The sequence below is a fragment of the Hippichthys cyanospilos genome, chromosome 8 (genome assembly GCF_059441005.1).
Source record: "Hippichthys cyanospilos isolate Australia breed blue-spotted pipefish chromosome 8, RoL_Hcya_1.0, whole genome shotgun sequence".
Taxonomy (NCBI): Eukaryota; Metazoa; Chordata; class Actinopteri; order Syngnathiformes; family Syngnathidae; genus Hippichthys; species Hippichthys cyanospilos.
In genome coordinates, this window is record NC_142376.1 from 22,631,243 (window position 1) to 22,653,028 (window position 21,786).

Consider the following 21,786-nt stretch of genomic DNA (forward strand, 5'->3'; position numbering starts at 1 on the left):
GATTTAAGATCAGACTAACAGTATGCGCAAAATGCCATATTTAAAACACACGCAATAACAGATTTTGTCTGATAGAGGACATTCCACCAAAACAACAATAATAAACATCCTATCAAGTTTCCATAGGGATCAGAAGAAATACAGGCAGTATGGCAGCAAAGAGGGAAACAAAAATTAAGTAACAAATCAAGTCCTACACAGCTCTATGCAAAAAGGTCAAAATAAAATTGTGCAAATGCAGTAGTTTCCTTTGCCCCTTAAATATCCAAAACAATGTGCATGACTTATTCAAACTCCTAATAAAAATAAAACAAAATTAAATAAAAAAATATAAATAATAAAATATAGAATAAAATAATAAAATTATTTAAAAAAACATATATAAATAAAATAAAAAACAAAACGTATATTCAAACCGGGAAACCGCTCATCAGTACAAAGGTAAACTGCAGACAAGTCAATCAATCAATCAAATTTTATTTGTATAGCCCTAAATCACCGAAGTCTGAAAAGGCTTCACAGATGAGGAAAAAAGGTCATGTGGAGACTTCTTTCGACAAAAGAAGTCATACAGAGACATCTTTTCGGTGGAAGGTACACAACAGCCTCCCCTGTCGAAGCTCCCAGAAGGGGAAGCAAAAACTCAAAAACCCCAATTAGGGGAAAATCAGAAACCTCCAGAAGGGACCACAGGTGGGAGGAGCCCCCTTCCAGGCCCACAGGTTGAAGTGGATGCTGCATGTACCAAATACAGACAGATACACATTTAAGACAAATACAGGTAAACAATATAGATTACAGAAAACATATGCTATATAGTGCAATGATCACTTGACAGCAGGCAAAGCCATTGGGCAGGAACCATTCCACATTCCAACCAAGTGGCCCGCGACGGCCGATCTAACCCGCGATGGTCGATCAGCGCAGGGCCAAATGGAGGCGGTCAAGTCAACCATCACCATCTAGCTAGCCCCATCTCCGAACCGGAAGAGGGGGGCAGGAAAAAGGAAAAAAAAAAAAAAAAAGAAGAAGAAAGCTGCAGACAGGCTCAATTAACTAAATGCTTTTGAGTCTAAATGTGTTTTTAGTCGGGATTTAAATATTTCTTATGAGATGGCTGCGCGAACTTCCATAGGTAGGGCATTCCATAGTACTGGCGCTCGAATGGAAAATCCCCTTGACCCCACGGACTTCTTTATACCCCGTGGGGTCGATAGTAAACCGGCATTTTGTGACCGAAGTTGTCGGGACGGAACATATGGTGATGCTAAATTGACGAGATAGGAAGGAGCTAAACCGTGTAAAATTTTATAAGTAAAATTACACTTTAAAATAACATCTCATGTGTATTGGAAGCCAATGCAGGTCAGCCAGAATCGGAGTAATATGATCTAACTTTCTCGTCCTTGTGAATAGTCTCGCTGCTGCATGCTGTACAGACTGCAGGCTTTTGATGCAGGACATGGGAAGTCCAGAAAACAAAACATTACAATAGTCTAGGCGCGATGTAACAAATGCATGAATTAATGTTTCTGCATCGCTAGGAGAAAGACTAGGGCAAATTTTAGCTGTATTGCGAAGGTGAAAAAACGCCGTTCTTGTTATGTTATTAATAAGTGTTCGAAAGGAGAGAGTTGAGTCAAATATCACGCTGAGATTTTTTGCAGAACTACTTTGGGAAATAGTACAGTTTTCCAGATTCAACGTGGTATTCTTAATCAAGTGCTGATGATGAGCAGGGCCAATAATTAACATATCTATTTTACTAGGGTTAAGAAGCAGAAAATTGGAAGACATCCATTGTTTAATCTCGGCTCCTGTACGTCTTTCCGGAGGGCAGGAGGCTGAACAGACTGTGTGAAGGGTGGCTTATATCGGTGACAATCATGATGGCTTTGCGGCTGAGGTGGGTGGTGTACAGGTCTTGCAGGGAGGGGAGTGGAGCACCAATAATCCTCTCAGCTGCCCTCACGATGCGTTGTAGAGCCTTCCTGTTGTAGTCAGTGCAGCTCTCACCCCACACGGTGATGCTGCTGGTGAGGATGCTTTCAATGGTTCCTCTGTAGAATGTGGTCATGATGGGTGGCCCGGCACTTGCCCGCTTGAGTTTGCGCAGGAAGTAGAGATGCCGCTATGCTTTCTTGGCCAGAGATGCAGTGTTGGTGGTCCAGGAGACGTCATCCCTGATGTGCACCCCCGAGAACTTGGTGCTGCTCACCCTCTCCACTGCAGCACCATCGATGGTCAATGGGGGGTGTTGGGTGTGTCCTTTCTGGAAGCTGACGACCATCTCTTTGGTCTTGCTGATGTTTAGCAGGAAGTTGTTGTCTTTGCACCATCTGGTCAGAAGCTCCACTTCTTTCCTGTAGTGGGTCTCGTCGTCGTTGGAGATGAGGCCCACCAGTGTTGTGTCGTCAGCAAACTTCACGAGGTGGTTGGAGCTGTGGGTTGCTGTGCAGTCGTGTGTCAGTAGGGTGAAGAGGAGGGGGCTGAGCACGCAGCCTTGTGGGGCCCCCATGCTCAGGGTGATCCTGCCTGAGATGTTGTTGCAAACACGCACCACCTGAGGCCTCTGGCTGAGGAAATCCAGCAGCCAGTTGCAGAGTGAGGTGCTGAGGCCCAGTTTGTGGGTTAGTTGTTGTGGTATTATGGTGTCGAACGCTGAGCTGAAGTCTTTGAACAGCATTCTCACATATGAGTCTTTCTTGTCCAGGTGGGTGAGTACCGGGTGGAGGGCAGAGCAGACTGGCTGGTCGTACGAAGGTGGTGGTGTTTTCTGTGGGTGGGTGGTGTTCTGTTCCTCAAAGCGTGCAAAGAAACTGTTTAGGTTGTTGAGCAGAGTGATAACACTCCCGCAGCTTTGTGGTGCAGGTTTGTAGTCTGTGATAGCCTGAATGCCCTGCCATAGGCTGTGTGCATTCTTACTGTCCTTGAAGTGAGAAGTTATCTTGTTTGTGTATTCTTGTTTGGCTTTCCTGATGCCACGGGACAGGTTGTTTCTTGCTGTTCTCAGGGCTGATTTCTCCCCAGCTTTGAAGGCCTTGTCTTTGGCCCTCAACATTCTGTGGACGTCTCCTGTTAGCTATGGCTTCTGGTTGGCCCGTGTGGTGGTCCTCTTGATGTGGGTCAAGTCGTCCATGCATTTAGTGATGTAGGAGGTCACCTTGTCTGTGTACTCCTCAATATCTGTGATGCCGTTGTAGGTGGCTGCTCCCTTAAAAATGTCCCAGTCTGTTGACTCAAAGCAGTCCTGTAGGGCTGAGGTCGCCTCCTGTGGCCACATCCTTACTTCTTTCAGTGCAGGTTTGATGACTTTCACTCTTGGTCTGTACGCAGGCATTAGCATAATAGTCCCACTCCATTTCATAAGCAACAGTCACTTTACTCACAGTCACTTTACAATAGGCACTTTATAACAGGTACTTTATAGTCACTTATAACAGTCATTTATAAATAGTCATCTAGTCATTTTATATAACCATCCCTTTTTGCACAACCATGCACACCTGTTTTTATTTTGTGTTTTGTTCATAGATATTGTCAGATTTAACAGTTCTCTATTTTTTTTTATATATATTTACTTTTTTTTTAGCTCATTTTTACTTGCCACTAAGGTTAGAGAGTCACGTAATTTCAATTCTCTGCCTGTCCTTGCACATGTGGTAGAATTGACAATAAAGCAAACTTTGACTTTGACTTTGAGGTGGTCAGAGGCACCAATGTGGGGGAGGGGGGTGGCTTTGTACGCTCCTTTGTGCTGAGTGTAAACACAGACCAAAATGTTATGTCCTCTTGTTGCAAAGTGAATTTGTTGATGAAACATGGGGAGAACAGTTTTGAGATCAGTATGTTTGAAATCCCCAGCGAGGATGATGAAGCCGTCTGGTTGTGCTGTTTGTTGTTCACTGATAGCCTGGTACAGTTCATTCAGCGTTGCACTTGTGTTGCTGTTGTTAGTTGGGGGGATATAGGTAGCGACCAGCAGGATTGAACTTATCTCCCTTGGCAAGTAAAAGGGGCGACACTTCACGATCATGAATTCCGCCAGAGGTGAGCAGTGTTTGTATACGACATTGGCATCCCGGCACCACGCTTCGTGGATGTAAACACACAGACCGCCACCGTGCGACTTCCCTCCCCTCTGCGAGAGCCCTGTCGGATCTGTAGCATGTTAGCTGCTCTAGTTGTGTAGCGGAGTGCGGAATGTTACTATTTAGCCATATTTTAGTGAAAACTAACACACAACTGTAACTCACTTTTCGGTTTGCTGATCTCAGAAGTCGGATATCGTCCATTTCGTTGTCCAGTGAACGAACATTCGCCAAAAGGATAGATGGTATGGCCGGGCGAGTTGGGTTAGCCTCTAGCCTAGCTCGAATACCTCCACGCTTGCCCCGCTTCCTCATCCTGGCGCACAGCTTCCGGCGCCTCCTTTCCGGGGGAGGGGTACCGGGCGAGTCTGGTGAATTAGCAAGTTGGCGTAGCAGACCCAGTTCCCTTAGCGAGTTCTCCAGTTCCGTGTTTAAAACTTGGCAAATCTTGCTTCTCCGGATTTGTAAGAAGACCCGTCGACTGTTGAAGGAATCTAGAAAAAGCTTCTTGTCTTAAACTAGTTCCTAGCGTGTTCGTTTTTGTTGAAAGATCGCCCATACCACAACATAGTGAAACAATTGATTTAATCCAGACAGAGTGGGAAAGTACACGAGGCCTCGGGCCAGTCCTGCCATGGGTCGGAGCAGAAAATGGCAACGTTTCACCTTCAACATTCAGTTCTTATACCCTTTTGGGGCATCTAGTCCCACTGTGGAATGCAAGTGTGTGTGTGTGTGCGTGCACGTGCGTGCGTGCCTGTCGGTGTGTGCGTGTGTGCGTGCGTGGGGGTCTGTTTGCGTGGGGATGGTGTCTTCAAAAGTCTTTGTTCTGCCGGCCATTCTTTGAAGCGGAAGGAAGTCTGAGCACCATAAACTTTGACTGATATCTTCTCTTGAAGGCCACACCTAGCCTTTTGCTCCTGGTGGAATGTTGTCTCGGGGGGGTGCTATCTGTTCCTTTTGGAGGTGCCGACTTGTCTTTATTTCCCCTGGGCCAGGACCATATCTACTTTATACTGACATTACGTCGTCTCAATCTTTATTAGAATAACACAGTTCCATGTACACACTATTTTATTGATATATTGCATTTGAAAAATATGAATTTCCTTCACTGTACATGTATTGTGGCGTAAACTGACCGGAAAAACTTTTCAGACAAACACTTGTTTGATGAACAAAACAGCACATTGTTGGAAGAGCAAGCGCCGCCATCTTGGGGAAAAAAAAGTCCAATAATTAACATCTCTGTTTTACTAGGGTTAAGAAGCAGAAAATTGGAAGACATACATTGTTTAATCTCGGCAAGGCAGGCCTCCAGTTTACTGCACTTGCACGGATCTGTTATTTCTAAAGGCATATACAGTTGGGTATCATCAGCATAGCAATGAAAACTAATAGCATGTTTACGTATAATATCCCCAAGAGGAATCATGTAGATGTTGAACAGTAAGGGACCAAGTACTGACCCCTACGGGACACCACATGAGACGGAGAAAGATTCAGAGATCACATTGTCATAAGAGACACTATGCGTCCTTCCAAGGATGTAAGATCTGAACCAAGAAAGTGCTGATCCCGAAAACCAACCAACCAACACGTGATTTAAGACGTTCTATAAGAATGTGATCATGAATAGTGTCAAATGGGGCACGCAATAATAATATTGATGAGATGCTGGAATCCATGGCTAAGAGAAGATCATTTGTCACTTTTACAAGGGCTTTCTCAGTTGAGTGATTGGCCCTAAAACCTGACTGAAAGTTTTCAAATCTATTGTTATCTATCATAAAATCACTAAGCTGTTGTGCTACATCTTTCTCAAAATTTTGGCAATAAACGGAAGGTGTGACACTGACCTATAGTTAAAGAGATTTTCAGGATCTAGGTGAGGTTTCTTAAGTAATGGTTGAATGACGGCCGTCTTAAAAGCTTCAGGCACAATGCCAGAGGAGAGTGACAGATTGATAATGTTCAAGACAGATGACCCTAAGAATCAGTCTTTAACGAGTTTGCCTGGAAGCGGGTCAAGCATGCAGGACGTCGGCTTTGCTGCATTAACCAGGTGTGTAAGACACTCCAGGAATACTAAATCAAAGGGTAACCAGACTTTCTTGAACCTGATTGTCCGAACTGGCACCAACAATCACAGCCAAGGGGGTAAGTGGCGCTTCCTTTTTTATTTCGTCCCTTATTAGCTGAATCCGCTGAGTAAAGAATTGCATGAAATCGTGAGCTTGAATGGAGGGAACTATGATTAATCTGCTGCTGTTGCGTTAGCTGTTCTAGTGTATCATATAAATATTTTGGGTTGTTTTTATTTAGACTAATCATTTTGGAAGTCATTTGTTCTTGCTAACCCTCTTTATATTTCAGCAAGCTATCGCACCAGGCCTGACGGAAACCTCAAGTTTAGTTGTTCGCCATTTACGCTCAAGTTCTCTACTTAACAATTTAAACGTACACGTTTCATCCGTAAACCACGGAGTGTGCCACTTGGGAGGGGTTTTAACTTTCAACAGCGCAATAGAGTTTAGGGAATTCAAAAGAACCGTGTTAAAAATCATTTGTGAGCTTATCGACTGAACCAGTGAAAGACGGAAAGGCAGCTGTTGCGGAAGGCAGTAATTCAGAAAGTGCAGCAGTGGTTGATGAGTTCATATCACGGCTCTTAAAGCCTTGGTTGTGAACAATAAGACCACACAGCTAGGACTTCAAATGTTATAAGATAAAGATCAGACATAGCATTAGTATACGGCAAAATTGTGACATTTGAGGCAGTTAGGCCACGGGTTGACACTAAGTCTAAGATATTACCATTTCGGTGTGTCGCTGCTTTTATTATTTGCGTAGATAGATAGATAGATAGATAGATAGATAGATAGATAGATAGATAGATAGATAGATAGATAGATAGATAGATACTTTATTCATCCCCGTAGGGAAATTCACATTTCCAGCAGTATCCTCAAGTCGAGATATAAAATACACAAAGATACACATAAGTCCAGTACAGAAGTATACTTAAGGTGCTTGTTAACAGTGTAAACAGAATAGTGTGAATCGTTGGAGTCTAGTGCAAGTATAATTAAGGTGCTTGTATAAAGTTAATAGTGCAGTGCAGAGTATGAGGTTTAGAGTTTAATGTGAGCTTTTACTGCCCCGGGTGGAGTTGAAGAGCCTCATGGCATGGGGGAGGAATGATCTCCTCAGCCTGTCCGTGGAGCAGGACAGTGACAGCAATCTGTCACTGAAGCAGCTCCTCTGTCTGTAGATGATGCTGTGTAGTGGATGTGTTGGATTGTCCATGATTGATATCAGCTTGTTTAGCGCTCGTCGCTCAGCCACAGTTGTCAGACTGTCCAGCTCTATGCCCACAACCGAGCCCGCCTTCCTCACCAGTTTATCCAGACACGAGGCGTCCTTCTTCTTGGTGCTGCCTCCCCAGCACACTACTGCGTAGAGGAGGGCGCTCGCCACAACAGTCTGGTAGAACATCTGCAGGAGCTTTTTGCAGATGTTGAAGGACGCCAGCCTTCTGAGGAAGTACAGTCGGCTCTGTCCTTTCCTGCACAGAGCTTCTGTGTTGGTAGTCCAATCCAGTTTATTGTCCAGCTGCACACCCAGGTATTTGTAGGTCTGGACAAACTCTACACATTCTCCTTTGATGGTTACTGGTTCCGGATGGGGTTTAGGCCTCCTGAAGTCCACCACCATCTCCCTGGTCTTGGTGGTGTTCAGGTGCAGATGGTTAGCGTCGCTCCATGAGACAAAGTCCTGGATCAGTTTCCTGTACTCCCCCTCCTGCCCACTCCTGATACATCCCACGATAGCAGTGTCATCTGCAAACTTCTGCACGTGGCAGGACTCAGAGTTGTACTGGAAGTCTGACGTATACAGGGTGAACAGGACAGGAGACAGCACGGTCCCCTGTGGCGCTCCTGTGCTGCTGACAACAGTGTCGGACGTACAGCCCCCCAGTCTCACGTACTGGGGTCTGCCTGTCAGGTAGTCCGTAATCCATGCCACAAGGTGTGAGCCTACTCCCATCTCTGTCAGTTTACCACTGAGCAGCAGAGGCTGTATGGTGTTGAAGGCGCTGGAGAAGTCCAAAAAAGTAATCCTCACTGCACCACTGCCACTGTCCAGGTGAGAGAGGGATCGGTGTAGCATATAGATTATAGCGTCCTCCACTCCTACCTTCTCCTGGTAGGCAAACTGTAGGGGGTCAGTGGCATGGCGGACCTGTGGCCTCAGGTGGTGTAGCAGCAACCGCTCCATGGTCTTCATCACGTGTGATGTCAGGGCGACCGGCCTGAAGTCGTTGAGCTCCTCCGGTCGTGGTTTCTTTGGGACTGGGATAATGCAGGATGTCTTCCACAGCTGGGGGACCCTCCCCCGTTGCAGGCTCAGGTTGAAGATGCGCTGTAGAGGGTCTCCCAGCTCCAACGCACAATGCATCGATTATTGCTTGAAATGCTACAGTAAGTGACTCCAATGGGGAGTTCATATGAATATTGAAGTCACCCATAATTAATATATTATCTGTATGAGTTGTTAAGTCAGCCATAAGTTCAGGGAATTCATCTAAGAATCCAGAGTATGGACCGGGAGGACGGTAAATAACGACCACATAGAATGGTGGTGAGGAGCTCGATCGCTTAACGAGAGCCTCAAATGTCTTGAAGGTGTGATTAGTGCTCATGCTAAGTTTAAGATCAGATTCTGAAATTAGGGCGACACCTCGCCCTTTTTTACAAGAACGGGCAACGTGTGAGCCCACAGTTTGGGGTGAGGCCTCATTTAATAAGAATTCATTTGATTTTAGCCAGGTTTCGCAGAGACCAAGCACGTTAAGATTTTGATCTGTAATAAGATCATTTACAAGAAGGGCTTTTGAAGGGAGTGACCTAATATTTATGAAGCCGAATTTAAACTGGGACATTTTTCCCGGACTATTCTGAGTCCTTGTGTTGGTAGTACTAATACCAACAAGATTTTTATGGCTGGGGCTTGCTCTGTATTTTGAGTAATTAAAACCTCGTCGCAATGTTAGTAAAGTAGGAATTCGATTGTTGACGACTACAGCGCGCATATTGATATTAATATTCCGCCTAGGCACTTTGTCACTAGTCTTACTGATTAAAGAGGCAGGGCTGTTTTCGTTAATCAACACCACTTCAGCAGAAATCTTATCACTAGGGGATTCAGCATTAGGTATTGAAACGGTGTGTGGATTGCAGTGACCTAGACTAAGTATGCTATGTGTGTTGTAGCAGTCCAGCCTAGTGCCGGTCAACTCTAGCCTTAACGACTCCACACCCGTTCTAGCAGGCTCGCTACTCGCCTGCAACCCGACATGCTCTAATGTGAGAAGTCATGGAAGGCTCAAACAGTAATCTATGTTTCTAGAAAGAGTGATGGCGCCTTCCCAGTTAGGGTGAAGGTCATCCATCTTTAGCAGGTCGGGCCGGCCCCAGAAAGAGGGCCAATTATCTACGAACTGGAAACCCTGCTCTCTACCTAAACTAGCCATCCACCGGTTAAGCAAGAATAATCTGCTAAACCTCTCATCATTGCCTCCCGCAGGCAGAGGGCCAGAGACAATAACTCGATGCCGACTCATCTTTCTAGTGAGATTACAAGTCCTAGTTAGGTTCTTCTTTGTAATCTCAGACTGCCTCATTCTAGTATCGTTGGAGCCGACATGTATCACTATGCCCGAGTAACTAGCCCTAGTTGTTTGCACTAAACTGGTGTCTAGGCCTCTTGCGTGTCAGCTCCCTAAAATTAGCTTCAATGTCGTGTGCTCTGGCCCCAGGAATACACATGATGGTGGCTGGCGTTTTAAGCTTAATGTTATGGGTGATGGAGTCCCCTATAACTAATGTGCGGGAGCCAGTAGACTGAGATGGAGTGTGCCTAGCAAGGGGGCTAAAACGATTATGCGTCTGAAGAGACTCACCGCGGCTAGCAGGCTTCTTAGGGCTAATGCTAGCCGGACTAGCGGGTAGTCTACGACCCGCACTAGCTGACGCTAGCGGCATTGCGGGAGGGCTACGGCCCGCATTGTCACTATCAGATGTGTCCGTCTGATCGACGATCATCAAACTACTCTGCTCTAGCTGACGGATACGGCCCTCTAGGAGAGAAAGCCATTCCAAAGTGAGTCCAAAACTCTAAGCAATAATGTAACAATCAAGCCTGAGTGAAGATTGAAACAGTCATCCGTGTAAGAGAGTCATTACAATTCATCCATCTATCAACATTTTGACGTAGTCTTCAGCTTTCTCCACCGAGACAAAGTCCTTCTCCACTCCGTTATATGTAATGTTAAGCCGTGCCGGGTGAAACAGCCCATACCGAACCCCGTCAAGGCCACGAAGTTGCCATCTGACCCCGTTGAATGCAGCCCGAGTCTGGGCTATCTTTGCAGTGTGGTCCGGGTAAACTGAGATGGTCTGACCTTCGACTTTAATTTCTCAGGGCTCTCTCGCACGGCACAAGATGTCCACACGGTCACTGTGATAATGAAATCTGCGCACGATGGCTCGTGGTCGTTCACCGGGCTTGGGTTTAGGTCGAAAGGTCCGTTGGGACCGGTCCAAAAGCGTCTCCTCTCCCAAGGCGAACGCTTCCTTCAGCATGGCAGCTACAACAGTGGTGGTGTTGTCAGGACCCTCCGGTACTCCAATTATCCTGACGTTGTTACGCCGTGATCTGGACTCCTCACATTCCTCACATTTATCTTCCAGCTTGGCTACAGTAGCCAGTGAGGCGCTCGACGGTGCTTTTCACCTGAGTTATGTCATCAGTACACTCATTGAGTGCATGCTCCATCTCCACAACAGCGCTTTTCAGTGTAGCCACATTAGCATCGGTATCAGCTTTATCATTTGCCAACTGTGATTTCACAGCTTGCAGATCGAGCTGGATAGTTGACAAAGCATCACCGAGTGTCACTCAGTCCTCAGGGAAGTCAACAACTCGAACTTGAGAGTAGCGATGTCAGGGTAGGCTTGCGATGGAGCGGACTCAGCAGTGGTAGGTGGCTCACTCGAGGATGAGGCCGTAGCTTGCTGGCTAGGCCTCAATTGTTTCTCAATAGTGTGTTGAGTTGTTGTGCTCTTACCATCGTCAAAAATATATCTTGCAAACAAAAAATGGAACGGAATCAAACAAGACTAAATATGTGATCAATAAGCGCAAATGAATTACAATCTCAATCAAAATCGGCAGGAGCCTCCTAACTCACGGCTCATTAGCGCCCCCCCGGATTGTTTTGATATCACGGAAAAATAACGTTAAATGAGGAAAAAAAAGAACACAGATTTGTTAAATGAATGATGCTCACGCTCTGAGCTTCACTGCGTAAAATAATGATAATCAAGTAGACGACCACTAAATCGTTGTCACGACCATGCTTTCAGGAGTGACTTGCAGAGAAAAGGCAGAGAAAATACTGGACCAACACAACACTAAAATGCACACAACAGTATCATGAATGATTTAAAGCCAACCTCGGACTTATTCGGTGTTATCGTCTTCCTCTTCTCAATTACATATTGCCTAAGCATTCTTCATCTGGGAAACATACTTTGAAGCAAAAAAAACAAGCAACAATACATACTGCCTTCGGTCAGTAGAAGAGGGACAGAGGGGAGTGCCCTCGAAGAAACTTGCCCTGCACCAGTGTAAGAGTTAGTCTTGAGTCCTAAAATTGTTTCTAGTATAATTTTAATAAGAATTGCATCAGGCTACAGCATAAAAAATTGGTCGAACGTATGATTCTAAATTCATTATTCATTTTGATGCACACTAAGCCATATTCAAAGTTCATTAAGTCAGTGTTTTCGTAACCTAAAATAATTTTGATTGAGTTTTGTTTGTGTTGCAGGCGAGAAACCATTCCAGTGTGAGTTTTGTGAGCGACGCTTTGCCAACAGCAGTGACCGTAAGAAGCATTCACAAGTCCACAATTCTTCAAAACCCTATGACTGTAAGGCTCTGGGCTGTACCAAGTCCTATACACATCCAAGTTCTTTGCGCAAGCATATGAAAGTCCACATCAAATCGTCACCTACCTCTGAAACTTTTGACCAATGTGACTCCATCCACCAACACCAACGGCCTCAGCCTCTTCTTGAACCACTTGACCTTAAAATTCATCACCTGTCACCATCATTGAGCAATACAAATATACATTTTGACTTTGATAGCACGATAGCCAACAAATTAAACCACAAGCAACAGGCAAGTTCGTCTCCTTTGGCAATGCCCTTGGACCTATCACTTTCAGGAGTGAGGAGTGATGTTGCCCAGCAGCTGCAGCCTAAGACGATACCTGGAAGAAGTCAGCTTTCAGTCAACCCTGCCATACCTGTGTTGCCTAACATCAAGGAGTGGTATGTCTGTACCAAAACTACAACACCAAACTTTACTCTTCCTCACCTAAAGAGCATCAAGTCGGAACCAAGAGATGAAGAGGCCTATGTAACATAATATTGTGGGACCCAGGATTTAGGAACGTTAAGTGTACCTGTGGTGTTCAGAAAGAAAAATATGCTTTATCGAGGAAACTTGCATCCCTATGTGTTTTGTGATTCTCTGGGTTTTCTGAAATCAAGCTTAAAATGACTCAGTCAAATTATGACGGGGGCATCGGTGTGACATGACCTTATCTCATTTTCTTGGTTCTATTGTGGCACATCTTAGTTGGTCTCACAGTTTTTCAGGGTCAATACTGATGGAATGAAGCACCTTTTGAAAGTATTGAGACTACGTCGGATTTGCCGCTTGGTGAACCAAGAAAATGCCGTACTTTATGGATAACAATGTACAGAAAGATTGGCTGGCAACAAGCTTGTGTTTACTTCTCCGCTCCCTACTGGGAAGTAAGGCTGTGCACATCATCTCGATAAATAATTTCATCAAGCTGTTGTAAACTTGTGTTATTAAAACCAGAGAAATGTTTGATGAACCATGTATATTTTTCCTTCTAAGCACCACAAAGGCCCTTTAAAAATTGATCAATATTATGAAACATTGAACAGAGGATTTGTGGAGTTGTGTAGATTTTTTTTGGAAGCTGGGGTACATATTTTTGGTTTAAAGTTTCACTGATTTCTCAAGACACCAGAGTCTAATCTTTTCCCCGTGGAAAACATATGAACTACACTGCTATGCACATTCAGTTTGAGAGAAATGCTTTTGAGTGTCCCTGAAGTTATGTTTTGTATCATTATTTAGGTTTGATATCAATACCTATTTTTTTCTGGATGCTTGTGAATATTTTCATAGATTATAGTGTCTCAGAATGTATTATGGATGATTACACATGCCTAGACTGTACGGTTTGGTCCAAACGCTTTTGGAAAATGAAAACATTATTTGCCTTTAACACCACATTTGATTTGACTGAACACAATCAAGATGTAATTGGAATTACAGTTTATAATAACACAATTATATCCAGTCTGGTAAAATGTGGAAATTTACATAATTTTAAATTGAAACTCCTTAATAGTCAACAAGAGCCATGAATCTAGTGGCTGAGATCATCACCTGGGCATTTCCCTACAAGAAATCCTTTGCCAAGCTTCGACTTCGGATGCCTTCATTTACAGTATGTCCTAATGTGTCCATGTCTACAGTTGCTTTGTTTCCCCTATTGCTGTGAATTGGATTCAGTAACATGGTAGAGTTTTTAGATTCTGAGTATCAACTTCTTTTCCTGAAGCAGCCGTTTGCACTTTGGTGTGAACCCCCTCTGTGTGTTTAAATTGTTATACAGTGGTCCGTCGCTGGAGATGTGTACCACTCACATTAATTTCTGAACACAGGTGTTTACATACTTCTCCTTTAGTGCCTTGCACTGAGCTATATGTTTTGGGGCACTCTGAATACTCAAATGGCATGTTTAAACAGTGTTTTGAGTTTCCAAGCACGCTCAGATCATAGTTCACAATATTCATTGTCTCAGTTTTTGTAAGACAAATTTCTTGAAGCTCTGACAAAAAGAAAGAAAAATACCACAGCCACCCAGAAAAGAGTAAAACTTCAACAAATTAGGTGGTCATTGTGGAAATCCAGGGATCTTGCAAATCCACAGTAAACCAAACCACTTTTAGCAAGGGAAGACATTACAGATTTTGACAATGATTTTGCTACCTTTGTGCTGTATTTGATCTCTGGGCTGTGATTCACTAGCCATCCACCGATGAATCAAAATGGGTGAGTTGAAGCAGGAAGGGCATCTAAAATAAACCCTGTACCAAATGAATTATGCAGATGACACAACAGATTGACACGTCAATCTGTTTCTCATTATTATGTGTCTACATTTCAATATTGTCTAAAAGCTTAGCAAAATCACAAAAACTTTGTAAATCCAAATGCTGATGGCCAACTTTCAAAAATAAGCACGATAAAGAAAAAACTGAAAATGCAATTTCTGGAGAAATTGTGTGTGAACTTGAGAGAATTAATTAAAAGAATGATTTGCAGTAATATTATATGATTTAAATTATTTTGAGTGGCATGGGATACAATGACCTGGAATGCTTGAAGTTGGAAAAGTTTGAGTCGGTCAAAAATATGTGGAAATTAGAGATTAGTATATAATAATTTCGATTTTGTCTGTAGAAAACATTAATTCTGTGAATGAGAACAACAAATAAAATAAAATTTCCGTTTATAAATACAGGTAAACGGTTAAACTGGGGTCACTTTTTGTTGATTTTAGGGAACCAGGGTCTCGTGCTGTTCCTTTTGGGTCACTCTCTATTTATTTGATCGGCTCCCTATGGGCCACTTCCTGTTAAATTGGACCACTTCCAGATGATTTTGGGGCACTACGAATCACTTCCTTTTGATTTTAGGACTCTTTCATGCCGCTTCGTATTCACTTTGGGTCACTTAGTGTTGATTTTGGGGAACTTACGAGTCACTTCATGATGGTTTTGGCTTACTTTCTGTGGATTTGGGGGAGTTTCCTTGTTATTTCCTGGTTTTACCTAAAGGATGTTACCCCCCCAATACACGCACACACACACATTAGGGGGTGCAGGGGCGGTAATCAGGGGTGTGTCTGATCATTCATGGCTGCCCCACCACAGCGATGTGAGAAAAAATGGTGGATCATTATTTTTTTATTTTTGTGGGTCCTATAATGATTAAAAATTTTTGAAATTGTGCTAAGTTGGAAATTTGACATTCGTAGGGATAAGATGGACTGTTTGCACTGGAAACAACTTGAATTGGTCAAAAATGTAAAAATATACTGAAAACCTATTTGGAACCAGTCAAGAAAAACTACAAAAAAAAAAAAAGCTCCGTTTGGTGGGCGTTTTGATAGTCAAAATGTTTTTTTTTTTTGGGGGGGGTGTAGTGGGATGTTTTTTTTTTTAAATGTAAAGGATTTTTAACAAATGGTAAAATAGGGCATTGATGGGGATGAGATGAACAGATTATTGTTGGACTGCACACTGCCTTTTGTTGGTCAAAACTGTACAAATTGGAGGAGGAAACAATATATTTTATAATGCTTACATAGTTTATGTATTTTAATGGTGCAAATGTTGAAGTTTGGGTATGTGTCAAATTTTGGAATGTTTAAAATGCTTCCCATGGTAAATTAAATAAGATTAATGTTTTGAATTTCAAATTGGAACAATATCAATATGTAATGTTTACTGTGTTATTTAGAATGAATGGTGTGTTTTTTTTTGTGGTGGAAAACGTGACATTTTGGAAAAGCCATGGATTTTTGGATAGACAAAAACTTAAATGGTGTGATTTTTTTTTACATTGAATTAGAAATTGTGAGAATCGGTCAAAACTTGTAAGTAATAGCAGGACAAAAAAAGTTTAAGGAACAAAATATAGAAATAATAATAATTATTATAATATCAATAAATTTGAAGGTGTTGAATAACATGCCTTCAGCCTTCACACAATTCTTGATAATTATTGGTTCGGTATTTTGAAATTTTGTACGTTTCAGTTTGGTCCTCATTGAGCTGGATAGGCACTATAAACAAATTCAATCTTGAACATCTTTATATTCCAAAAAATGTGGTGTCCTTCTCTCGTGAAAAACTGATTCAAAATATTCATCAGAAAACTCCGTTGAAGCCACTAACAATCCTGATCATTGAATCAGGCGTGTTGAAAATGCGAGAGATCGAAAAAGGGCATGATATAGCTTTCGAGCAATCAGAATGCCCTACCCTTGTGATAGTTACTTTTACCTCCAATTTTTTTCTCATCTTTGATGAAACGTACAACCAAGGGCTGCCTCATATATTTATATAAGCCGCTACCCAGCCATTTAAAAAAAAAATCATCATCCATTAAACTATTAAAACATTGATGATTTTTTTTCCCGGCCTTAGGTGTTTGCATGTTTCAATCATCAAAATTAATGTTGTTTGAGAAGATAGCATCATCTAGGTCAAGTTACAGGAGGTCTTTTTTGTCAAAGAAAATAATTAACATTTACGGTGACATATAACCATAACTCATATAGCGTTCGTTGGTGATTTATGATTGAACATTTATTGGTCATGAAGAACACATTAATTTGCAAGTTTTTGAAAATTAAAAACATTTAATTTATTCCTTTTGAATGAAAAACCCTAACCCAAATAAATGATGAGCGGAGACCAGAAGGAGATTTGAGAAGGTGCAGATTCTGAGTTCTGAGGTCACCCCACCAGACATCTCTTCAGGGTCCACTCTGGAGAGGCCAGGGAAATAGAAGGAGAAAAATTAACAAAGAAGTAACACAAGTAAAGCATAGGGCCTTAGGAATAGGTTGAGTATGGAGAGGAACCAAAAAGTAGTACATGAGTGGGACAGAACCTGAAAGTCATTCCCGCAGACGAATAAAATGGATGATCTGTTAGACAAACACCATCTTATTGGGTACAAATTAGATGGTCAGGTTCGGTTTTATACAATTGGGGGTTCTACTGTATGTTATACCTTTTTGGGTGGTGGTTAGAGCCAAATTGTGGTGCTCTATCAGCTCCAGCAACAGGCCCTGTACACTGTACGCTTGTGTTGACATATGTTATATGACACAATTTGATCACTTTCAGTTTCTTTCTTTTTTTTCTCAAAAATCTATACTCGTAGTCATCGTCAGGGTTAGGCATGATTTGAATGTGGATGATCTCTCTTTTTATTTGATTCAGGTCCCTAAATGATGATTACCTATTTTAAAAATATATTGAAACTTGCGAGTTGTTTTTGTATGAATCATGGATTCACTCTGCTCCTCAACTTCATGAACATTTTAATGTTTGTTGACTTTGTTATGAGTTACTCCAAGAGCTATTTTATCTAGCATATGATTTTTTTCAGCTTTCTTTTTGAGAACCACAAGAAAATGCAATAATACAAATCAGCTGTTAAGTTGAAGTTGGTCCATATCCCTGGTCTTTTATCAAAGCCTGCTTATAACAAGACTGTATGATCAGTGTTTAACTATGCCAGAAAGATGGAGTACACAGCTGCGGAACCTTATTCGGCTGGAGGTGGAAGAAGGTCTACAGTCTCAGAGATAATTTATTTATTTTTTATTCTGACTTGTCCGTCCACCCACTGGGAGGGTTACTGCATAACCCATGTGACTATATGTGACCTAGGTGTCATGTTCTTTAGGTTTTCGGTTGTGGGTTTATTTTGGAGGGTTCTGATTGTTTCTGCTTTAGAGGTTCCTGTTTCTGTTTCCGTGTCAGCCCGCGTTGGTATGATTTAGTCCACCTGTCTGTCTTTACCTTGACTTCGTGTGTGCCAATCAGCTTCCCCTACAACTATTTTGAAAGAATGTATCTCTTGGGATCACCCCTATGGTCGAATTATTTTCGAACTCTGTCGAGAGATCACATAATAATTAGTTTCATCCTTCCTCGGAAATGTCCAGAAATATCGTTTTAATATATTGTGGCAAGATGAAGAAACACACGATGCTGTTCTAGTATACGTCTTTAATCTTCACTTGTCAACACAAAACTGATACAGCAAAGACAACTCCAACAGGTTCAAAGCATTAAAGGTTCATAGTAACATGCTTACTGGGTGAGAGACATGGTGCAAGTGCCCGCCACACAATGGCCTTTTTTACATCCATATAAAAAACTAATTAAGTAAATCACAAATATGTCAATTTTCAAAATTTCATAAACGAATTTAGTAGTTACGTTAAATCATTGATTTTTATTGAAATATATGTACATTTTATAAAACGCTTAAGCAGGCACTTTGTAAGATTTAGACCGTTTTTCATTTAAAAGGCACACATTAAGTTATTATAAATTTCAAAAACTTGCAAATGTTTTTTTAACGACCAACAATATGTTTTAAATATAATCGTAGATCTAATTATCATTAAATTATATTATATGGGGGTGGTACTCCTCTGGAGGCTGCCATGTTTGTTATAGGTACGGACAATAGTAAATGCAGCACTTCTTGCGGTCCCTCATGAATAACTGTCAAATCTTAGAGAGTGACCCTTTAAGGAATTCCCCTTTGAGTTGACTGTTTTGCTATTATTATTTTTAATTTTATATTGTTGCCTTGTTTGCTGAGGACATGTATGTGTAAGTTACTTTGAGTTTGACTAGTAGAAGAAGAAGAGGAAGAAGAAGAGGAAGAAGAAGAGGAAGAAGAAGAGGAAGAAGAAGAAGAAGAAGAGGAAGAAGAAGAAGAAAAAGAAGAAGAGGAAGAAGAAGAAGAGGAAGAAGAAGAAGAAAAAAAAAAAGGCGAAAGGAATATAGGACAAGAACTGATACGAGTAATCGTTGTTGGGCGCACTATGACAATTACTGGTGCCTGCACCGGAGAATGCACCATATTTTTCTGGCGTTAAACACCTGGATTAACGTCTAAAAGTATGCGTGTTGTCTGTATAGTATTACCGTTATTACTGCATTAACGTAAGTGCAAGGAGTTCAATATAAGCTTAAACTGACCACGCTATCCTCGATCAGCGGGCGCGTTTTATTCAATATGACGCTGAACCCGCAATGCCAAATTCTTCTAGTCTTTTCTTTTGCGCTTTCATTTTATCGCTGATTCAAGAAAAAAAAAACAAATGATAATCTTTACACCCCTGGAGGGCAAAAGGACAAGAATTTAAGGCAAGTCACAGACCCATGGACGGATGAAAATTAAGTCAACGTAATGGAACGGATGTTTGCTGAGTGGGAAGATGGAGAGAGGTTCTCATTTGAAGACTCTGACCGATTTGAAGAGGATTCTCTATGCTCCTTCATTTCAGAGGCTGAGAGCCTCTGTCAGAATTGGAGGGGATGGAGGAAACAGTCTGCTGTATCCGCACGTCCGACTGCGAAGAGAAAAGGTTAGTGAAACATTTTTTTTTATAATCGAACGTTAACAACACCGTTTTTTAATATACCTGCTGCTGTCTTAAATTACTGCATAAGTCATACATTTTCAAAGTCTTCAACTTTACTGAGATTTTACGTCCGATTTATTCCAAAATCTTTGGAATAAGCCGGACGTAAAAGCCCTTTTTTTCCTTTTGGCATTGCAAAAGCATTTAGGTCTCAGGATAAAGAGACAAAATGACTGCGGTCCAGTATTGTTTTTCATTGTTTTTATAAGTACATCTTCCAAAAAACAAACAAACAAAAAAACAGATTCGATTCTATACATTAGTGTCACGGTTTGAAAACTTGTAGACATAAAGTTATGTTTTTTCTTGAGTATTTTATTCAACACATGTAGGTCTACATTTAATGAAAGAAAACTCTCAGGGATGGTTGAGCATAATAATTTCTTCGGTGCTTAATGTAGAGAATCATTGTCATATCATTAGCACACAGTTCAATGGTTTGGTCACACTCCAGAAGCGCCAACAGCTGACTGAACCACCACAAAATGTGCATTCTTGACCAGTTTTAATCATTTGAACAAATACAACCCGTGTCGATGTCATGAGGGGGGAAAAACAGCAATGCTGCCAACCTATAGAAATACACAAATTGTTTGAATTTCAGTTTTTTTTAACCATTATTTTAACCTTTATATTTTATTTCTATTTAATGGACATCGTACTGTTACACTGATCACAGGGAAAATATGACTGCACTAGATTTAGCAAGTTACTACTTTCCATTAGTAGTCCATACAAGAAACCAGAGGACACAACAAAACAACAGTGGCACACGAAATATCCATCACATACAAATTATATGCAGACACTGTCTAAAGAATACATTCTTAAAAGGTGCAGGGCATAAAGTGTGCACATAGAAAGCATTGGTTAGAGATTGCTATTTGTTAATGTCCTACACACGTGGACAAAATTGTTGGTACCCCTCAGTTGAACCCAACAATTCTCACTGAAATCACTTGAAACTTACAAAAAGTAACAATAAATAAAAAATTATTGAAAATTAAATAATCAAAATCAGCCATCACTTTTGAATTGCTGATTAACATAATTATTTAAAAAAACAAACTAATGAAACAGGCCTGGACAAAAATGATGGTACCCATAACTTAATATTTTGTTGCACAACCTTTTGAGGCAATCACTGCAATTAAGCGATTTCTGTATTTGTCAATGAGCGTTCTGCAGCTGTCAACAGGTATTTTGGCCCACTCCTCATGAGCAAACTGCTCCAGTTGTCTCAGGTTTGATGGGTGTCTTCTCCAAATGGCATGTTTCAGCTCCTTCCACAGATGTTCAATGGGATTCAGATCCGGGCTCATGGAAGGCCACTTTAGAATTGTCCAACGTTTTTCTCTCAGCCATTCTTGGGTGTTTTTGGCTGTGTGTTTTGGATTGTTGTCCTGTTGGAAGACCCATGACCTGCGACTGAGACCAAGCTTTCTAACACCAGGCAGCACATTTCTCTCCAGAATGCCTTGATAGTCTACAGATTTCATTTTAACTTGCACACATTCAAGACACCCTGTGCCAGCAGCCCCAAAACATTACTGAGCCTCCTCAATGTTTCATCATAGGGACATTGTTCTTTTAGAGATTAAATGTATCCAAATTTTATGACTTTGTGATAAAGTGGGTGGTCTGTATGCAACCCCAAATTCAGAGTTTGCTCAAGTCATCTAAACTTACTGTAATTGAGCGCAGGTGATCATAAAACGAGTCAGTTCTGACCCGTTTGAACTTGAGCTACGAAATTTTTTACCCAAATTTTATGACTTTGTGATAAAGTGGGTGGTCTGTATGCACCCCCGAATTCGGAGTTTGCTCAAGTCATCTAAACTTACTGTAATTGAGCCCAGGTGTTCATAAAACAAGAGTCAGTTCTGACCCGTTTGACCTAGAGCTACGTAATTTTTTTATGTATATGTAAGACCTCAAGACCTACAAAAACATCATAGAGCACCATATGTTAGGATGCATCAGAGTTATCAATTGTTGAATGTAGCATCTGGCCCGATTTTGTACATTTTTCGGGACCAAAACCCTTGACCCGATCAACTTCACATTTGAGGTGCTCAATTACTTGACAGAGTGGCACCATTGGGCAAAATTTCATCAAGATCGGCTAACCTATATGATGGGGGCGGGGCTTCAAAATACTTGAATCATATTTCCTATGCCACCAGTGTTAAAAACCTTAATATTTCAGTTTTTGCACTGTGCTAATCCTGTTTGAGCAATTTAACGGTACCAATAGCGACACCTGGT

General features: G+C 41.7%; 2 protein-coding genes across 5 annotated transcripts in view; both read left to right on the top strand.

The window, feature by feature from the left end:
- zic2b (zic family member 2 (odd-paired homolog, Drosophila) b) overlaps positions 1 to 17,516 on the top strand; it is a 33,209-nt gene extending 15,693 nt beyond the window's left edge. The window contains exon 2 of the mRNA XM_088421157.1: positions 11,989 to 17,516. Within this exon, the coding sequence (XP_088277283.1) occupies positions 11,989 to 12,593 (605 nt within the window). The 3' untranslated portion in view covers positions 12,594 to 17,516. The remainder of the gene's footprint in view (positions 1 to 11,988) is intronic.
- A 295-nt stretch (positions 17,517 to 17,811) lies between these two features.
- Positions 17,812 to 21,786, top strand: part of zswim8 (zinc finger, SWIM-type containing 8) — a 174,251-nt gene continuing 170,276 nt past the window's right edge. Inside the window, exon 1 of one of the 4 annotated variants that reach the window (XR_015866487.1) lies at positions 17,812 to 19,461. Coding sequence is in view for 3 of the 4 variants with exons in the window: in XM_088422255.1 (XP_088278381.1) it covers positions 19,284 to 19,461 (178 nt within the window). In the remaining variant the exon portion in view is untranslated. The remainder of the gene's footprint in view (positions 19,462 to 21,786) is intronic. The other 3 variants (XM_088422255.1, XM_088422253.1, XM_088422254.1) reach the window with 3 other exon arrangements.